At 43.3% G+C, this 21,442-nt stretch overlaps 3 protein-coding genes across 3 annotated transcripts; 1 reads left to right on the top strand and 2 right to left on the bottom strand.

The window, feature by feature from the left end:
• Nucleotides 1-2,500: 2,500 nt before the first annotated feature.
• Nucleotides 2,501-6,716, top strand: LOC130121655 (iron-sulfur cluster assembly scaffold protein IscU-like). Its single transcript, XM_056290492.1, has 5 exons — nt 2,501-2,691; nt 4,106-4,219; nt 5,599-5,709; nt 5,902-5,980; nt 6,112-6,716. The coding sequence occupies exons 1-5, from the start codon at nt 2,590-2,592 to the stop codon at nt 6,201-6,203; spliced, it is 498 nt and encodes a 165-aa protein (XP_056146467.1). The 5' UTR covers nt 2,501-2,589; the 3' UTR covers nt 6,204-6,716.
• A 3,387-nt stretch (nt 6,717-10,103) lies between these two features.
• On the bottom strand, nt 10,104-13,530 carry tmem119b (transmembrane protein 119b). The gene is made up of 2 exons (XM_056291057.1): nt 13,367-13,530; nt 10,104-11,967 (listed from the first exon to the last, which is right to left on the bottom strand). The coding sequence occupies exon 2, from the start codon at nt 11,937-11,939 to the stop codon at nt 11,085-11,087; it is 855 nt and encodes a 284-aa protein (XP_056147032.1). The 5' UTR covers nt 11,940-11,967; nt 13,367-13,530; the 3' UTR covers nt 10,104-11,084.
• A 3,571-nt stretch (nt 13,531-17,101) lies between these two features.
• On the bottom strand, nt 17,102-19,639 carry selplg (selectin P ligand). The gene is made up of 2 exons (XM_056291120.1): nt 19,559-19,639; nt 17,102-19,074 (listed from the first exon to the last, which is right to left on the bottom strand). The coding sequence occupies exon 2, from the start codon at nt 19,057-19,059 to the stop codon at nt 17,623-17,625; it is 1,437 nt and encodes a 478-aa protein (XP_056147095.1). The 5' UTR covers nt 19,060-19,074; nt 19,559-19,639; the 3' UTR covers nt 17,102-17,622.
• Between the last annotated feature and the right edge of the window lie 1,803 nt (nt 19,640-21,442).

The following is a 21,442-nucleotide window of genomic DNA, read 5'->3' as shown; positions in this document are numbered from 1 at the left end:
GACACTTATTATGTAAATATGACACTTTGTAAATAACCCCCTTCGGGGCAAGATGTCTCACCTACATATGTATGATGTGCAGTACCTCTTTAAACCAGATGTGCAATACAAATGTACAACAGTAATATTATTGCTGTTATTGTTGTGGTTGTCTGTGAATGTTCTCGTTAATCCAGGTCATGGTTACCGAGTCCAGTTGCTCTTGATTCAATTCCTTTGAATATTGTTGTGGTTGTAACATAGGTATATAATATAGTATGTAGTTGTGAGGTGGATGGCAGGTGAATATATAGTGTATACTTCTTGTACATACGTAAGATAATATAGTGTAATATAGTGGGAGTATATAGCATTTTATCTGGGCATGATGGGTTGTGGAGTTGTGGCATGGTATATGATATAGTGTATGGGCAATATAGCATATAAGCATATGGGAATAGGTTGTTGATTACTCAACCATAACAAAACTGCATAGTAGCAACATACCTGTTGTGCATACATGCTTGCCTGCCTCCAGTTGCCTGTTGTTTTTCCATTTATTTCTTTTTTCCGTTTTTTTGTTGTTGTTTTTTTGTTTTGTTTTTTTGTGTGCCAGTCATGTTTGCAAGTGCTAGAAGCTGCTGTGTACTGGAGTCAAAGTCTTCTTGTACACAGGCACATTTGGCCAGTAAAGTGGATTCTGATTCTGATTCTGATTTTTTATTTATGTTCAGCCTTCAAGCTGGAAAACACTCTCTTAAGAAGTCCTGAAAGAACGGTTTTTTTTGGGGTTTTTTTTTAGGGAGCCTCTTCTCTCTGGGTTGCAAAACCATTTTTGGTCACAAGACATGATGGAAGGACTGACAAAATATAGACTATTCTTACAATGTTTTAGTGACATTAGATAAAAACCGGGGTCCACTTTGTCTTGTCTGCTATAAAAAAAACTGGTGCAATTCAAGTAAAAAAAAAAGGGGTATACTCAAACACACACACACACACACACACACACACACACACACACACACACACACACACACACACACACACACACACACACACACACACACGCGCCATTATTTATTTTGAAGCACGTCACATCCTGTCTTTTTTATGTAACAATTTCAAATGTACAAACAACATGGCAATAACATTTCTATGTTACAACAATAAGATCAGGTGCATACAAACGAAAGATAGTAAAAAAAGAAATAAGCTTAAAACAGACGAGAGGTTGAAATAACAACAATATGAAAAACATAAAAATTTAACAGTGCTAGGGCTTTTTTTGTAAATTGTAGTCTTCTATTATACTAAAAAGTTTCACAGCATTTGTATTTTTCACGAATTGAAGGCCCTTGTTTGTGAAAGAAACTTTGTGAAATGCACAAAAAGTTGGATTTCACTTTCATATATTTTGATTTGTGCATATAAAATTCCCCCAAAATAAGAAGGATGTGGTTCACCTTCCTCTTTATGTCTGTTTACGTTGTGTCAAGACGTGAATGACGCAGTGCCTCTGAAACGATTAGCAAGTACTGAGCAGCTGTTTTGTAGAAAAACGCCAAACGCCTCTCCAACAGCGAGCCCTATCTAGTGCCTCCTTGTGGCGACACACGGTAACAGGGTACACCTTGGACCTGAACTACAAGGGGCGAGGGATAAGATGAGAAAGTACAACAGTCGGGTACTGACAGCACTCAAGCTGCGAAGTACCATAAGCGACTGGCAATAAACGCAACGAGGAGTACGCAAAAGTTAAGAGCCACATGAGGACCAGAATACGATTCTCGACACTTGGCAGCACATTGATTTCAGTGAGAGGTGAAGGCGGGAGAAGCCCGCCATCAACAAAGCCCCTTCCTATCTGATACCGGAAGCAATGCAGCATGAACGTTTTTAAAATATATTGAGGGGGTCTGTACTTTTAATGATTTTTGACTGTGGTGTGTTTTTATTTACTGATTGTTTTTTTATTGTTTGTTTTATTGACTATTATATATTATTGTAAATGAAGTTCGTTGTGTAAAGGGGGGGGGGGGGACTACAAGGGACTCGGCGGAGGTCTGCGGCCCCTAGACGTGCGGTACGCAGGCACACCGGTGTGCGGATATTACCTGATGCCTCCGCTATGGGTTAAATAGTGCCACTGCCTAGTGGACACCTCGGGAGAGGAATAGGCTACGGGAGGAAACCCCTACAGACAATCAACCGTGCTGTTTTTTCCCCTCTTTCTTTCTTTTTCTTGCCCTTTTGTGTCTGTTTAAGAGTATGTCATGTGGGGCTGCCGCTTCTCCCTCTTGTAGCCCCCCCACCCCCTCCCCATCCACCCCTGTATGTTTGTGTTACGTTTATCTGTTGTCTTGTTTCACCCCGTTTATTGTAAAGCGACTCTGAGTGTTAGCCTTATTATTATTATTATTATTATTATTATTCCCTCGGACAATTTAATTGGCGCTGACAGAGTGTAGGGCGTGTCTTCCTGTCACGCGCTTGGCTTGTAGTTCGCTCGGGCCGGTCGACTCTTTAGTCGCGAGCTCCTCCTCTAGCGCACAACAAGCTCTGCACGACCCGGCTCGTTTTTTCAACTGCGTCACTTGTTTCGTCGGCATGGCGTGCTCCATGGTGAAGAGGTGCTTAAGTCCTCTTGGTCTGATCAACAGGAGGCTTTCTGCGCCGGAGTTCAAAGCCCAGTGTTGCTATCACCAGAAGGTACGGCTCTCTTATTTTATATTGGTTTCATCATGCAAACAGCTTAGTGGTGGCGCAGTTCGCAGACGCGCCATTATCTGACGAGCCGCATCTCGACTGGCGTTGTGTTGACCAGCCAAACTTGCTCGCCTCGCCAGCCGAGGTAAATAACATTAGTCAGGGTGAAGTAAGAAGTAAGGTGAACTTCACCATCTTAGGGGTAAGTGTTAACGTAGACACTTTGATAACTTAGCGGACTAGTTAGTCGTCAGCCCAAGTTACATCACATAGGAGAAACAGACGGTGGAAAGCGTCATGGACTGTAAGATAACGTCAACACCATCCCAAAGCGAAGTTTACCGGTTTAGGTTGCTAAGGGAAGCATTTCGCAGGACTCTAATCTGCCCTCCATGATGCCCTAGTGCGAAAGCTGCCACTTGTTTTGAGCCTGTTAAGCCTCAGAGTTTATTCATGATGCTCGATTTACTTTGCTTTTACTGTTTTGCTATTGTCCCCCCCCCCCCCCCGAGTAGCCCGAGTACGAGAGATACGAGCTGTATAGAAATCCCTCACTGGCGATGTAACATAATAAATAGTATGATTCGCCTGATAAAACCGTGTTGGCGCAGTTCAGGCCCGTTATGTAGTCGACATGGCGAAGCCAGGGAGATGTGTGCTTGTTAAAGGAGAGGAGTTGTAATTTTCGCATTAGAAATGTTGGTTTCATGGGGCGTGTAAGTGCGTAAAACCAGCTGTCTCTATGGAAGGGGTAGTTATTTTCATCTCAGCATGCAATCTGATGATTGCAGACCATTTTGAAATTAATAACACCACATGACAATATAGAGTACGCCACCCATTATATTTGATAACAGCGTAGTTTTAAGGGACATACTCTATAGTGACTTGCACTATAGGCTCAGAAATTTAGTTGTCAGAGTGACTCTGCAGAAAATTCTGAGGGGGGGGGGGCAGGGGGGATTTGCCTATTGTATACAATGGCGCTATCTTGTAATCTGATTATTTCAGCAACCCTTACGCAATGTTGAATCCGCCAATTGTATAATGGCCATGACTAAGACTGGCATAGGCTCCTTTTTTTGATGACAGTGGGATGCCAAAAGAGCCCTAGGATACTGTTATAATTTAGTTTCCCTAAGAACATTTTAAATTTTTCAATATTTTTCAATACGCGCATCACCCAGGTGGGTGCTACACATAGGTGGTGGTTGAGGTGAGTTACCCCCCCTTTAATGTGAAGTGCTTTGGATGTCTAGAAAAGCGCTATATAAATGTAACGATCATTATTATTATTGTTAATATTAATATTCTATGTCAGTTAAGATTAAGAAAAACACCATGAAGTGGATCTGCTGTGATGCAATTAAATATAACGTTTAATCATCCAAGCACGTAATCCTTATATTAATTAAAGGTGGTGGACCACTATGAGAACCCAAGAAATGTTGGCACACTCAACAAGAACTCCAAGAACGTTGGGACTGGCCTGGTGGGTGCTCCTGCCTGTGGAGATGTAATGAAGCTTCAGGTATGTCTGCCATCAGTTTTGATTTTCAGTATTGACATTTATCGAACTAGGGCTGAGCAGTAGTTCAATATTATCATCTACTGTTCTTTGGTGGTATTGTACTTGAATGATATTGCCATATCATGATATAAAATGTTGTCTGAATTAATGATAACAAGAATCTCTTACTTAAAACTTTACTCACACAAATAGGTTGGAAATGTTTCAGGGAATATTATTGGGAAACTAGGTTTGATTTTATACTTAGCAATACCAAACAGTTTAATGGGACGAACCTCAGTTGGAGTCTTAGATCTGGTAATTTTGAATTTTGGTAACCACATATCATGATATATATCCATCATAGTAAATTCTCTATGCTTATTGTGACGGCAGTTTCTTCCGTATCCCCCAGTACTAATCTATACTAGGGATGAAACTATGTAAAAACATGACCATGTACTTCATGGGACCTAACGGTGAGCATTGAAAGTACACACTGCAGACTATTGTCTGCTGCTTAATCCGTCTGCCTCCTCCTCTCCTCCTTCTCCGTCCATGTACAGTTTTTACAGCAGAGGGCGCCAGCCCTTTGCAATGCAAAACTAAAGCCAAGCGGTAGTTACGGCGCTCCATCTGTGTTAAGTCAACATTTTGGCAATACTTTGGATTTCCTGTCAGAATTGAAAACAATGTATGGATTGTTAAAAGGGATTTCACACTTGGAAGACTCACCTGCCCGATTCTTCACGTCTCATCTCAAATTTTGCGGAATCTTGTGGAAACACGCCGGCTCAAAAATGGAGTCAAAAAGCTAAGTACTGAAGAACGGAGTGAGACGACCAGCAGACTGATAGCGCTTTCATCCAAGTTAAAGTGCCTGTTAATGTACTAGTAAATAAACAAATATGGTGCATGAAACCCCCCCCCCTTTCTCCCAATTGTACTTGACCAATCACCCCACTCTTCCAAGCCGCCCCGGTCACTGCTACACGTGTTTTTATCACATCAAATTGTGGCTTAATCGAACCGTGAATCAAATCGAATCATGAAATTACTACGTCATCCCATCCCTATTGTTTATGCCTCCGAAATAAAAAAAGGAATAATTTTCAGTCATCGTTTTTCTTCATTCAAATTTTGATAAGAATATTTTGAGAATTCGAATCATGAACCCAGTATCACAAATCAAACCGTGTATCGTTACATCCCCAATCGTTACTAAACCAGACTACACCAACGCATTATCATCCTATGCCTGAAATACATCAGTTTTGATAATTTGGCCAAATGGAAGTACTTTATGAGATAAAATTAAATTGGCTGCACTTGAGTTAAGTCATTTGTATTTTTAAGATTTTTAAGACACATGAAAAGTAAATTAGACCTTTATCCGATAGATTGAGGTGGGTGACGATGGGAAGATTGTGGATGCCAGATTCAAGACCTTTGGCTGTGGCTCTGCCATTGCCTCCAGCTCTCTGGCTACGGAGTGGGTGAAGGGCAAATCTGTGAGTTGGGATTATACACACACACACACACACACACACGAAACTTATACTCTTTCTGGTATGGTGTTTTGCTTACTGCTGTCCTGTTTATTACTTATTTCAATTTGAAAAACTTTTTTGCTACTCTCCCTGACATTATAATATTGAGTTGACTTTATTTTTTATTACATGAAACTATGCTTTCCCACACAGATTGATGAAGCCTTGACGATTAAGAACACTGACATTGCCAAAGAGCTGAGTCTTCCACCGGTTAAACTTCACTGCTCTAGTAAGTCTTAATTGAAGATGTTTTATTATTTCTCGTTATCATATTGGTACAATTATAGGCACAGTATTTTTTTCCTATAATGTGGATATACTGTAGCATTCTATTTTATTCTATTCTATTCTATTCCCCAGTGCTTGCAGAAGACGCCATCAAGGCTGCCCTATATGACTATCGTCTCAAGCAAGACAACATCCAGCAGGAGACGATGAAGGCCTATAATTGAAGAGCCATCCCATGTAGTCCTGGACATCCCGATACTGCTCTGTAACTGCCAAGTGGAAGTTTAGCGGTAGTTATGGCTTCCCCCTGCACTATCTTTTGTTAATGTCACACCCTTAATGTGTTCAGGACATGTTTATTCCAGAAAATACATAGATGGCACAATGTCACTCCAGGCATTCCATGCTTCTCCAACCTTACTACTTTAGCCTGTCATGTAAACGCACAATGTTAAGCACTGACTGGGTGATCGGTATAAAGTCAAGCCTTATTTTCAAGAGTTATTAATGCAGTATTACGGTGGGAATTTGTTTCCAGTGTGTTTTTTGAATGCAGTGGTAAAAGGATTGATGAAAACTAAGGCTGTCTTAAAGTATGCTAAACCCTGAGCACCATCTATATCGATATGCAATGGAGAAACTTGTTTCAAACCATGAAATGGTTTAATGGTTGATTGTTACTGTTGTATTTTAGAAGTACTTCCCTTGTCAACCTGCAATAAAAACAGTCTGTGTGATCTGTTTTTTTTTTTTAGTTTTTTTTTCTGAAGAGTGTAATATGACTTTAATTAAGCACCGCAGTAAATTACATGAACCCTGGTGTCCATTAGTGTCATTTCAGCAAATGATAAGGTGGAGCAAATGGCTGTTTACCTTCCCGTAATTCCTTTAGACCCCCCCCCCTCTATTTTTATTTCCTTTTTAAACTGCATTTATATAGGCCAATTGATTTTGGATCAGACTGAAAGCGTAAAATAAGGGACACAGGCTTATAAATGACCCATATTTGAAATATTGTTGATATGTGCTGATTTGAAAGAAAAGCAAAAGGGGAGAAAGAAGAATGAAAATGCTTCACTGTTGCTTCAAGGTATTTGTCCATGAAGGGAACTGGGGGAAAGGAGGAACCATTGTGAAAATACTGTTTTGTTATTATGGAAAGTAGACGGGAAAATAGCGGGGCCCACAGGATTCTCTCTGTAGGCATGCAGACGGATGAAGGTTATGTGATGTTGCACAATCTACCACAAATATCACTTTACTGCAGCTCAAAAGCAAACAATATACAATATTTACTGCATATAGTTCATGAACTGTGTAGACGCAGCACTTGCTATGACGGCCACCGGTGTACTCCGCATTAAAATTTACTGAACATAATTGTGTGGATGTTTTATTCATGACTACACAAGTGGCTCCAAAATGCGTAACGTAATTAGCATGCACAGCTGACTCTTGATACTTCACCAGTCACCTATAGGAGAGGCGGACCCCGTCTACGCTTGATTTTAGTATGTGTTTTTTGCGATCAGCTCACAAGTGGACAGTGCTAAATACAAGTGTAAAAGACCACCACAACGTTTTGTGAACCGGTTACTCAAACCACTTGCCGAGGTGGTCTGGGACGCGTTTGACCACATATCTATTGTAGCGTAAACACTAATGCGTCCGGATGCGTCCTCAACAAGGACGTAACCGGCAGCCGTAGTAGTAATAGTAGTAACGAAATCTGAACACACGTGGTCAGCAGGACGCATTTGGAGACGCGTGACAGACAGGTGTAAACGGCGATGTGTCTCGCTGTCCACTTGTGGTCCGATCGCCCAAAACGCATTTTAAAACCAAGTGTAAACAGGGTCACAGAGAACAGATCACAAGTGTCAGTGTTTTCATTAAAAGCCAGCAAAGATGTAGTATATAACTGAAAGTGTTATGCTAGAGTAGTCAAAGACTGCTGTTTACACGGTGGCCCAGTGGTTGGCGCTGTTGCCTCACAGCAAGAAGGTCCTGGGTTCGAACCCCAGGCCGTCCCAGGTCCTTTCTGTGTGGAGTTTGTATGTTCTCCCTGTGTTTGCGTGGGTTTCCTCCGGGTGCTCTGGTTTCCTCCCACCATCAAAAAGACATGCATGTGAGGGTTAATACTCCTGCCTGTGCCCATGAGCAAGGCAATGGAAAGAAGAACTGGAGTTGGTCCCCGGGCGCTGCAGTTGCCCGCTGCTTCTATACAATAGGATGGGTTAAAACCGGGGAACAAAGTTAGTTGTATCTATGCACAATAAAGTATCTTATTAGACACCTCTTGGATCATAATCTATGTTTCGCAGACACTAAAAGAAGCTACTGTGGACATATGTAATGTTAAGATATTTAATAAACTGCGTGTTCTTGAAAATAATTTATCAAACCCCAAACTGAAACACGTTTAATTTCATGGATATTAGGAAATAATATAATTTTGGACCTACTTGAGCCATTTATCCAGCAAAGGATTCTCCACCAAGAAAATTGGGGTAGGGGACAATTACCCCCTCCCAAAAAAAAAAGAAAGAAAAATCTTAAGAGAAAAAATGACACATGCTCTGGTGGCAAGTTTTACTGCGTATGTGATGGTTCTCCCATCTTTTACACATTTTTTCGTAAAGTCCAAACTCAGAGTTGTTTTGTTGTTTACAACATGCTAATTTACAACGGCGTGTCACCATTAGGGGCCGGTGGGGCCTGGATCCACCTGATGTCGCCATTGCACGATGTGCGCAGTAACTCAGTGGTGGCGCAGTGGTTAGTGCGGTCGCCTCCCCGCAAGAAGGTAAATCAATCAACCAACCAAGTCCTGGGTTCGAGCCCCGGGGTAGTCCAACCTTGGGGGTCGTCCCGGGTCGTCCTCTGTGTGGAGTTTGCATGTTCTCCCCATGTCTGCGTGGGTTTCCTCCGGGTGCTCCGGATTCCTCCCACAGTCCAAAGACATGGAGGTCAGGTGAATCGACCATATTAAACTCTCCCTAGGTGTGTGTGTGTGTGTGTGTGTGTGTGTGTGTGTGTGTGTGTGTGTGTGTGTGTGTGTGTGTGTGTGTGTGTGTGTGTGTGTGTGTGGGTGGTGGGGGCGGGGGCGGGCTGTGATGACCTGGCGGCCTGTCCACGCGATCCCGAGAGCAGGATAAGCGGTTTGGATAATGGATGGATATAAATAAACAAATAAATAAAAACGCAAATAAATATAAAATAAAAAGTAAAAAGATAAAAGAGGGGAATAAAACCAGGGTGGGCCGCTGTAAAATAAAGATTAAGAGTAGAATAAAATGAAGTAAAAACATGATTAAAACAAGGGTGGGCTACTACAAAAGGCTTAAGAGAAGGCTTGCCGATAGAGAAGGGTTTTAAGTCCCGTGTCCACGTAGGTTTCCTCCCACAGTCCAAAGACATGTAGGTCAGGTGAATAGGCCATACTATATTGTCCCTAGGTGTGAATGTGTGTGTGTGTGTGTGTGTGTGTGGGGGGGGGGGGGGTCCTGTGATGGCCTGGCGGCCTATCTAGGGTTTCTCCCCGCCTGCCGCCCAGTGGCTGCTGGGATAGGCCCCAGCTTTCCCGCGACCCTGAGTATGATAAGCAGTTTGGTTAATGGATGGATGGATGGATGGATGGATGGATGGATGGATGGATGGATGGATGGATGGATGGATGGATGGATGGACGGAAGGAAGGATGGATGGATGGATGGATGGATGGATGGATGGATGGAATTTGGTGACTGTAAGCTGATACGAACCATCCCATTAATCAGGCTGGGCTGGAGGCCAGTACGTGGCATAGGTGGATGGCAAGGTATAGGGAGAGAAATAGGTCACACCTGACAGGTTTATAACGGAATATAAATCGCTCTGGTATTCTGCTTAAACAACGTTTCGATGTTACAACATGATGCTAACGCAAGATAGTTTGTGGCAGATTGTCTCCAGTGTTTTGGTAGTCAGCAGTAATGGAAAGATCTGGAAAGTTGAAAAGGTGTTGGCGGCCTGTGTGTATTTGTAAAATGTAAATAAATCCGGACTGTTCCAATACGTAGTATTGTTGTTCTCTTCTGCAGTGGTAACAACAGCATTGATACAGAGACACCGGAGAGTGCACTTAAAGAAAGGTTTTATTGACATCAGATGTAGTTTTGCGCATTGCCAACAGTGTCCAGAATAACTTTTATCAGCGTTTTAGTGTTCAGAGCCCAGGGTTGCACCACCTTGTTATATTTTATTTACAGCTTGTCAAATGATAGCGATCAGATTTTGTAGTCTATGTCCCGGTCCCTGCTCCACCCCCTCTGCCGGCTGCAGACTACCACATGCCTCCTCCGATACACGTTGAGTCGCCAGCCGCTTCTTTTCACCTGACAGTGAGAAGTTTCGCCAGGCGGACGTAGCGCGTGGGAGGATCACGCTATTCCCCCAGTTCCCCCTCCCCGCCGAACAGGCGCCCCGACCGACCAGAGGAGGCGCTAGTGCAGCGACCATGACACACACCCACGTCCGGCTCCCCGTCCGCAGACACGGCCAACTGTGTCTGTAGGGATGCCTGATCAAGCCGGAGGCAACGTGGGGATTTGAACCGGCGATTCCTGTGTTGATAGGCAACGGAATAGACCGCTACTTGTGTTTATCTTAAGGAGTTTGTGGGTATTTGTCTGCATGGTTCCATTTGATGTGATGTGTAACAACATGATGTAGAGGCATAATGGGTGTCAAGTGTGATGGCTGCTTTTTCAACCTTATCCATAAGCAGCTTGGTGTAAAACCTAGGATGTTTAACTGCAAAAACGGGCTTATAAAACAAGAAAGATATTCAGAATATATGTTGAATGATTTAAAAAACCCCAGTAGAAAAAAATATTCTTGTGTCATAAGTTAAAGATAACCCTGACAGTTTATTTTGCATTGATGGGATGCATCTAGAACAGAGCAAAATAGGTTTTTCTAATATTGAACAGATGTATTACCTCGTCTGTGGTATCTTTGTCTCCAGCAGGAAATTGATGCAAAACTTTAATAATTGACTTTAAAGATTGCCACTAGTGGATTCGTACCAGAAAGAAATGCTTACATAGTACTGTACTCGGGAGTTAGAATGCAGTTTTCTCTCCTGTGATTAGCTGGAGCTTTGCAGAGTCACTGTAAATATGTTGTGATAAAGGCCTGTGGCTCTGTGGTCCCAGAGATGGACCCGCGTCAGCTGGATGCACATCTGACTCCTCTTCCTCCTCCTCCTCAAGATGTGCCTGTTCTGGAAGTTTGCTGGTCAGTGCAGCTGCTTCATTGTCTGAGGGCTGACAGACCTCCTTGTGATCATGCAGATCTGACATCCTTTTGTCAGGAATACTGTCATCTTTACCAGGGGTATCTTCAGGATCTTCATCCGCTGTTTTCTGATAGGGGTCAAACAACTTGTTCAGTGTCCGAAGGCCCTTAGCAGCCCTCATTATGTCTGCCTGGAGCTTCTTACCGGCATCGATTTCCTCACTTTCCTGCACATCAGAGATTTTCTCTGGCACTTCCATAAAGGGCTTAGTACCGCCAGTTTTGTCCCTCTGGTCCACATACATTTTAGAGGGGAAGGAGGAAGGGTAGTAGGCATTAACTTTATGCCTGCAATGAATGAGGACCGCACCAATGATAATGAGGAAGACAATGATGAGAAGGGTAGCTCCAACAACGATGAGAAACAGGTTCTCCTGCAGGAATTTTACAACTTGATTCAGGAATTCTGTATTTAAATTGCTGCGTCCACCGTGTTTGGGGTTGTATTCCATGGCAGGATGACGGGTGGCCAGCGATGAAAGGGTTGGGAACAAGTTACTATTCTCCTCCCCATCTCCACTCCCTTCCAGCGAAATTTGAAAAGGATGGGGTGTACCCACGCTGCTGCCGGGCCACAGTATCACGGAGAGACTTGTCAGGTGGAGTGCCACCAGGAACATAATTTACTCAGTCGTGCCGGTCATTAACCTGCAAATAATGGTGCATCATAACTGAGTTATCATCATGGTCATTCACAATGGTAAGTACAGAGAAACAAGCTTACTAAAATATCCATCCATCCATTATCCAAGCCACTTGTCCCAAACGGGGTCGCGGGATTGCCTATCCCAGCAATCATTGGGCGGCAGGCAGGGAGACACCCTGGACAGGCCGCCAGGCCATCACAGGGCCGACACACTCACACCTAGGGACAATTTAGTACGGCCGATTCCCCTGACTTACATGTCTTTGGACTGTGGGGGGGACACCAGAGCCCCCAGAGGGAGCCACGGGGAGAACATGCAAACTCCACTCAGAGGACGACCCGGTACGACCCCCAAGGTTGGACTACCCCGGGGTTCGAACCCAGGACCTTCTTGCTGTGAGGCGGCTGCACTAACCACTGCGCCACTGTGCGGCCCTTACTAAAATGTGATATTGCTGATTCTTCTGATTAGGTTAGCCTTGGTGTCACACACTAAACTGTGCAAATATGTGTCAGTAAACCTACTTTAAACCTCTGACATTTGATGAAAATATCACTGGCATGTTCAGACGTTTTGCACTTACCAGACTTTCTCTAATCTATCATGCCGGCAAAGCAATTATCATATTTGATTATCTGAAACATGAACAACATTTTTATTCATTAAAAATTGTTCAGTTTTTGCTGGCATAAGAAATTGTATGAACTTGACTAATTGATGTTATTATAACCTTTGCCCCTTTTTTCTTGAGCATTTTTAAAACTGTTACCCTCAGCTGGCTAACCATGTATATTTGGATTAGAGTGGTCTACTTGAGAAATGTGGTTTAGCAGACATCCATCTACTTTAGCAGAGAAAGTGAAAAGATGACGGCTGATGTTCTGCAAACCTTACTGACAGCGTGAGCTTATCCCTGCTTTACGGTGCAATGCTCGTTAAGACCACCACGACTTGCTGAACTCTGGTCTGCATTTAGGCCACCGCACTTTTAGCCTTTTCCGGCCCCGTCTGTATTTAAGTTGGGCCACATTAAGGCCTGCTCAGCATTCATGGTGAAAAGCCAGGGTGGGCCTTTATGATTTATCACCCATCCTCTCCAAACTTATGTAAGCATTTGCAGGATATAAACACACCTCTCTGTGCAATTGGACAAACAAACACACACACAAACAAACTCGTATTCCTCAATGATCCTCCATACAGGCTACAGAAAAGAATAAGAAAAGAAAAGAATTGACAAACATAAATGTAGCTGCCTGCAATTGTTTCTTGAAAATGTTTAAAATAGACGTTACCACGGTGAATCGATGGAACACACTGTCATCAACTTTTAACTGAAATTCCAAGACAAAATGGAACAATGATGACAAAAGAAAAGAAATTCCAATCACTTTACTCACCACTAAGTGTGCTGAAGAAGAGTCTCTTGCAGAGCCGTATCTGAAGGAGCTCGAGTTAAAAATGGTCTGGGGAGAAAGAAAAAAAGAGGTCAGAAGAAGAACGCAAGCAAAGAAAACATCTGCCTGCATGTACCGTGCAGCTAGCTTCCTCAAATTTCAGACTGTTTGCCTCTACGGGGTAAAAAGGCACTGTTAGCCATGAGGACAAATCCCTCCTTCCCTCTTTTCAGTCTCCTCCTCCCCCTCCGCCTTGAGGTTTCCGAGAGAGTGGCTGGGATCTACTCGGCACACAGATTGTTCTTGTTAGGTAGGAGTTTATTATGTGCCATGGGGGCAGGGTACCCTTTTCTGCTCTCCATTTCCCCTGCTTGAGGGTCAGGGCGAGAGAATACATAGGCTGATGGATGAAGCAAAACTTGCCAATAAAAAAAGAAACACTATGATACGGACAGAGAAGTATCTCTTCTGGCAAAGCATCATGGGCCAAAAACTCAAATGTGTATATGATGCACTTTCTCTTTGTGTCTAAATGGCCCACAGACCCATCGTGGTAATATTCACCATGTTCCTGCATACGGGGCCCTCTTACAGTTGTCCTACTACACACCAGATCACATCATCGCCAGCTAACAGCTAGCATGGCATAGGTATGTATAGTAGTATAGTACACTAGTAGTATACTAGTAGTCGTATAGTATATCTAGTGTAACAGTGTACAGCCATGGATGTGTAGACTCGCTAGCCCTTGCCTCATGGCTCGGACCCTTTAGTTGACTGGTCGGCGCGGTCGCCCGTGGTGCAGGGAACCCAGGTTTGATTCCCGCCTGCCCCCTGAATTCCCGCTCCGCTAGTAAGGGTATGAACTGCAGTAATCTGTAGGTAATTTATACCATCCTGCCTCCGACACTTGACGTACAGCAGACTCACAGCCGGGGAAAGGCACCGCCTGTGTGCAGGGGTGACAAGTCAGCACAGGAGGGGGGTTAAGGTTTCCTGTGTAAACATAGCACCCAGTGTGGCATGGGGAAGGGGGTCTGGGATAAAGCGTGCCGAGGGCCCTGCAAGGGACAAAGAGGAGGGTGTTCTGTTAATTGAACACACACACACACACACACACACACACACACACACTGTCTGACCACTTTAGGGAAGAGGGAAGTGTAAGTGTGCGTGTGTGTGATAGCGCGTCTGAAGCTGTGGATGTGTTTTTGGTAAGCCTACCATGTTTGTGATTATTCGAGACGAGCAGTACTTTATATGGTCATCAAGTCCGCAGGATGAGGTAACGCAGACCGGGTTTAGGCTCGTCTTTGCTCTGTTGACATTCACCGGAATGTGCTCCCCACATTCCAGCCATCAGATGTTCAGCTTTTAATGTAAACTGCATGAAGGACACGCTACTAAATACAAACGGGAGCCCTCCTGTTGGTGTGTGTTAATATTGGCTGGCGCATTTACAAAGTTGTGGAAATTATGACAAAAAAGGGCTTCAATGTGTAAAAATACTCTCTCTCCTGCTCACTGCCTCTTTCTCACTGCCTCTCTCTCTCTCTCTCTCTCTCTCTCTCTCTCTCTCTCTCTCTCTCTCTCTCTCTCTCTCTCTCTCTCTCTCTCTCTCTCTCTCTCTCTCTCTCTCTCTCTCTCTCTCTCTCTCTCTCTCACTGCCTCTCTCCTGCTCACTGCTCTCTCTCTCTCTCTCTCTCTCTCTCTCTCTCTCTCTCTCTCTCTCTCTCTCTCTCTCTCTCTCTCTCTCTCTCTCTCTCTCTCTCTCTCACTGCCCCCCCTCTCTCCCACTGCCTCTCTCTCTCTCTCTCTCACACTGCCCCCCCTCTCTCTCACTGCCCCCCCTCGCTACCTCCCTCTCTCTCTTTCACTGCCTCTCTCTCTCTTTCACTGCCCCCCCCCAACCACACTCAGCAACAGCGTGGAGCCAGTGTGGAGAGTCCTTTATAAACTGCCTTTAAACAAGTGAATAGGTGACTCACATTGGAGAATATTACACGGAGCTGTTGCAGTGAATTATTTTATTTCTGTAATTAATCACACTGTTTCTAATGAATATCCTTTCTGTGTGTTGGTAGAAACTGTTTTTCGTTGTTTTTTGGACGGCAGAAGACTTAAGGGAACTTGTTGGTGTATTGCATTGTTTGATTACTTCCTTTAATGAAGTGTGGTGTACAACGGCTTTTATTTTCGGGGCAGGATGCAAGAAAATTGATGCAACAAAGTGGCCACCTTTACACTTCCTTGGTGGCGAAGCTTAACTGTCAATATAGATCACCAGAAAAACAAGATAGAGAGGAAACTGTGTGAAGAAACAGTCCCTGTGTTCACCTGTCTCGCAAAAGCCAGAGTTTTAATGGATTTTACATTTCATAGATTAATGAATAGCATGGTTGTGTTTGTACATCAGTGGAGTGATTATGATGTCATTTGTTCAGAGATGGGTGATGAATTAATGTTTAGTAATGCTTTTAGATAATGTTATTTCTGTGTTATTAACAGTCTGTTTCTATGATTCTTTGTCTCAAAGCTGCTGTGAATTTGTGACTTTGTGTTAAAGTTGTTTCTTTTAAGAGTCAAAAAGTCTCTCTGTCTCTGTCTCTCTCTCTCTCTCTCTCTCTCTCTCTCTCTCTCTCTCTCTCTCTCTCTCTCTCTCTCTCTCTGTCTCTGTCTCTGTCTCTCGATTCAATTCAAAGGGCTTTATTTGCATGAAAGTTTTAAAAACAATGTTGCCAAAGCATCAAAGTGCAACTTGTCCAAATATCTGGACAGTACACAATAACACCAACAATGAACATTAGCACAACATCATACCCATCAATAAAGAAACAGTAAAACAACAATAACAATAACAAAGGAAAATAAGTAGATTAAAAGGCAGAGCATGAGTTGTGAGGAGACACGTACAGCTGTCATGTGTTGTCACATGCAGCGACATATCTTGCTGCATCTATGATGCTGACACTATTTCCCCCAAGTACATCCTGCATTTTAGTCTGGTCAGAGAGTGTATCACAATCTTGGAAGTCACATTTAATCTCTTAAGTCTTCATATGTGCTACATTGTGGCAGGGAATGCTGCTCTGTCTCCACCTCTCTCTGTGGCCAGAGCTCTCTCTCCCTCTCTCTCTCCCCCACACACTTTTGAAGTTTTTGAATAATATCAACAGGACCAAAGGAGAGTCAGATGCAGAGAGGAATATGCTCTATTTTTAAACATAGACAGCAGGACCAGGTTTTCTGTTCAAGTGAGGGGATGTGAATATCAAATGGAGTCCGAGGTAAAAGAAAGGCCTTTCATGAAATCAGACATCCGAGCAACCAGGCCCGGGGAATGGGGTTCCTACAGCGCTAATTTAATTGGATGGAAACCATCTTTACGACGGGGGGTGACCGAGTGATTAGTGCTGTCGCCTCACAGCAAGAAGGTCCTGGGTTCGAACCACCTTGGGGGTCATCTCAGGCCGTCCTCTGTGTGGCGTTTGCGTGTTCTCAAGACGAACTGGAGTTGGTCCCCGGGTGCTGCACGGTGGCTCCTAGCTACACAGCTAGGATGGGTTAAATGCAAAGCATAATTTCCTCAATAAAGTATATCAAAATCAAAAAATAAATGCACATTTATCAGAAAGGAGAAATAGAGAAATAGAGTAGAATGGCATAGACTATAATAGACACCAATTGCAAGAGTGGATTCATTCAACCGATTTAATTCAAACTCGTACATTTGGTTGGAATACCTTATGCACGTAATAATTAAACTCTGGGTAAACAATATCTTTACAGCAAGCACACAAAGCAACCTCTGCACATTTCAAAAAACTGTATGAGGGCACACACACACACACACACACACACACACACACACGCACACACGCACGCACACACACACGCACGCAGTGATGGATGAAAAAGCCTCTTGAAGGAATTCAAACCCTGTGAGAATGTCTCTAGTTGCCAAGTGAAATACAATCAGTGTTCATCTCAAGCAACTTTCCTAAAATTTCTTTCATCACTCTTCTCACCATGACCTAAGAGCATTACATCTTCTAAGGCTGGAAGTCTCACAACTAGACAATTGTACAAACTGTGTTTCAGCAACCACAACTACTACATGATAATGCATGAACTTTACCAAATGCAGGTAACAAACACAAGTTACATGATTTATTCTGGTTTTGGCTTTTGCACCTCTTTCCCCAAATGAGTTAAGTGTACAATAGGCCACACCAACAACCCTCACGATGTTAGTATGTCTACACGAAATTGTCATTTTCTGGAAGAAAGCTGTTGAGTGTGAGGTTATCACTTCCTTCCTCATCACTGTCCCATTTTGAGCTGGGCAGAAGGGCTCCCCTGGTCTTTGGGTTATGCTGTCTCTCATATGAGAAGTTTCTGTCTGGTAGCAGAGCAGAGATACACACCATCTCGGTACCTTGCTGATCCTTCTTGACTTGGTAACTGTGCTTCTGGGAGGACAATTTGGCACAGAGAATAACAGTTGCCACCATAAACAAAGTGGCCAACCCAGCCAGGGAGGCAATAGCAATAAGACACTTGTTAATCAAACCATTTTTTTTGCTGAAGCAAGGCTGGACCCCTGAGCCATGTGCAACGTTTTTGAAGGTTGCTGTCAAAGTTGCTTGGGTCGGTTTTGTGGTAAAAAATGGCAACCTCCTGGGAACTTGAGGAATGAAAACTCCCGCAGTAGAATTGGTGGAGACAGCAGTGGTTGAGATGTTAGAAGTGGTTGAAAGTGTCTGATTGGTTGAGGGGAACTCAGTGGTAGAGTTTGGCCCTTTTGAGGAAGAGGACATTGACGAAGAAGTTGGTGTCCAAGAAGGAGACTGGCGTCGAGACGTGGAAATAATCTCAGTGTTGTTGGTGGAGGTCTTAGTTGTGTTAACGGGCAAAGAGTTGGTGCTGGCCTCAGAAGCTGATGATCCTCTCAAGGTAGAGATAGTGGCAATACTGGGTGATACTGTGGAATAGTTAACTCCCTGGGGGGAGGTTGGTGTCATAGTAAATTTGGGAATGACTGAAGATAATCTGATTGTAATGTTAGGCGTCTGGGTAGAACTGTGTTGCAGGGTATGAACAAATCCTGTAGTCGACGCTGTAGTAGGCAGTTTAAGGGATGTCATGGCTGATTCTTGACTTGAGGATTGCTGCTGTGTTTGTTTTACTGTTTCTGGAATTCTTGTAAGAGCGGGTGAAGTTGACGGTGCATCTGAGCCCAGCTCCATAGCTGGAAGGACTGTGGCAATAGCATCCAAGTTTGGACTAGAGTTGGTAACCATAATTTTTGTAGTGCTCCCTGAGATCACACCAGAGGTTGTGTGCCGAGGGTCAAGGTTTGGACTTTGTGCACTGCTGATTGCCTTTCCATTTTCCACTGAAAATGACATAATCTTCTTTGGTGTTGCTTTTGTTGTTGGAACACTTGTACCTGTAAGTTTGTGAAAAAGATTTTGGGTCACAGTGACTTGGTCTTTGGGGTCGACTTTGGATGTTGTGTTGCCGATAGATTCAGGCGAGCCCAGATGGCTGGCTTTGTCAGTGGTAAACATGACCTGGGTAACTGTGTGGGTGCTGGTGCTTTCTGGGTTGGTACCATTATTACATTCCACAGAAAACAAAAGAAATATGCCCCATAGCACAGCTGGATACTTCTCAATGGTGACTATCATCATCTTGCAACAATAGATCTGAAACGAGAGGATAAAATCCAAGTTTGCTAGTGTAAAAATGTACACTATAATACATGTTACTTTGAAAAACAAAACAAACAACGTTTTTCACAGCATCCATGGTAGGACTTGGATAGGCAGACAACACATTTCACTACTACTACTTTACTACTATTTGTAAATATAAGGCGGTGTACACAAGAAGAAGCCACATGATTTTAAATTCGTGGTTTGTTTTGTTAAACAAGAAGTTCAAAACATCTGAAATGATATTTTATGCCCCTATGTAATTGCACCCAAGTTTGATAGTTTCAAGTAGAAGATTAACGGCGAGAATTCAACAGGAAACACAAATCAAAATCCTACATCAACTACAATGGGCCGTATTATGTTATCAAAACATTTAGAAACTTTACAGTGCAGCAAGCAGTGACCCCAAAGGAGAATCATTCAGCTAGACTCAACCTTTTGCATCATTTAAATGCATTTTTCAGTTTCTTACCTTGCTGGTGAAGACTGTGGAAGACGGTTGCGAGAACTGAAACAGACTTCAGCTCATTTCATTGATTTAAGGAGAACACCGTATGTGCTGTGATAAGCTGATAACAGAACTGATCTAGAAATGGTACAAGAAACAGGAAGTGACAAGCATGTTAGCCAACGGGATCTAGCTCTAACAGATAAGTCAGACATGAACAAATTTATTTAAAAAAACAAAAACACAGGACTTAGTTTGCATCATTAGCAAAGTAAACTTTGACTTGTTAGTTAGTATTAACTTATCCTGAAGAAGCAAATTAAAGGAAAGCTGAAACTTGTCCTCTATTATCAAAGTCGTCCTTGATAAAAACCTTCCTCACTTATGACAGTGAGGACAATTCAATACATTTGGCTGAAGCTATAATTCTGTATGCAACCTGCCTGTTTGTATTCATTACTGAGCTGATTTTCTGTCTTGCACGAAAATGCAGCGATACACACACAACAACAAGACTTCCTTCTGTCTCGGAGAAATAACGTTACAGAAACTTGTTCCACAGGTTAAAGCTTTACTTCATGTGACTAAAGGTGACGACATTGATTAGAGGTCAAACTTTTCAAGAAAAAAAAAGCTGTGCTTTAAATCCAAGCAATGAAAGATAGGGTTAATGTACTAACATAAATGGTGGTGGAAGGATGTCTGATGTCCAAGTTCTCTCATAGATGTTTCCTTAAATTATGGCATGTACATGAATGCTGTAGCCAAGTACACAACTTAGAACAACTCCTTCTTATTCTCAGGAAAAGGAAATGTGCGTCATATGTTTTGAAACCTGCCCCCATGGTAACCACAGCTTCCTCTACTGCTGAGTAATACTGAGCTGTAGCTGTAAACGATTTGGTATATAGACATTTAAAGCACACAACACACATATTGTAGCCGTCTGAAGAAAAAACCCTATCGGTAACTAACAATATGCTTGCTTGATACATGTATGGCCACAGAGATACCAAAAGTTGAACTGAAAAGCTGAACTGAAAATACACAAACATGTTGACAAAAACATTGTCTGGTGTACGCAGTTTAAGGGGAATGGATATTGCATTTGATTATCAGAGCTAACGGACACATTTAATTGAAATTACGTCAGCAAGACAAAGGAGATGGCGGTGGACTTCTGAAGGAGTAAGCCCCTTATGACACCTGTCTCCATCCTTGAGACAGATGTTAAGGTGGTTCGCTCCTACAAATACCTGGGAGTTCACATGGACAACAGAATGGAGTGGACCAGCATCCAGGAACATCGAGGGCCTCTACAAGAAGTGCCAGAGCCGACTCTACTTCCTGTGGAGGCTCAGGTCCGTTAGCATCTGCAGTATGATGCTGCAAATGTTCTACCAGTCTGCAGTGGCCAGTGCCATCTCGTTGGCTGTTGTGTGTTTGGGCAGTGGTGTGAATGCTGGAGATGCCAACAGACTGAAGAAGCCGGTCAGGAGGGCCAGCTCTGTGCTGGGAGCAAATCTGGCCTCTCTGGCAACGGTGTCAGAGAAGAGGGTGCTGACCAAATTGTTGGCCATCATGAACAATGCATCACACCCGCTCCACAACACACTGATCAAACACAGGAGCAACTTCAGCAACAGACTAATCCCCCCCCCCCGCCCCCGAGGTGCTCCACAGGTCTTTCCTGCTGGCGACCACAAAACTATGGACCTCCTCTCCATTCTGCCACAACACTGAGCCCAAAATTCGAGGTGGATGATGAAGCAATGGCATTAAATGTTATTTTTATAATTTTCTGTTTGATTTTTTATTTTTTTTTGATTTTGAGATACTTTATTGATCCCCGTGGGGAAATTATGCTCTGCATTTAACCCATCCCAGCGGTGTAGCTACAATGAGGGG

Source organism: Lampris incognitus, chromosome 12 (genome assembly GCF_029633865.1).
Source record: "Lampris incognitus isolate fLamInc1 chromosome 12, fLamInc1.hap2, whole genome shotgun sequence".
Lineage (NCBI taxonomy): Eukaryota > Metazoa > Chordata > Actinopteri > Lampriformes > Lampridae > Lampris > Lampris incognitus.
Note: the sequence above shows the minus strand (reverse complement) of the source record. Positions and strands in the feature narration are given on the sequence as shown.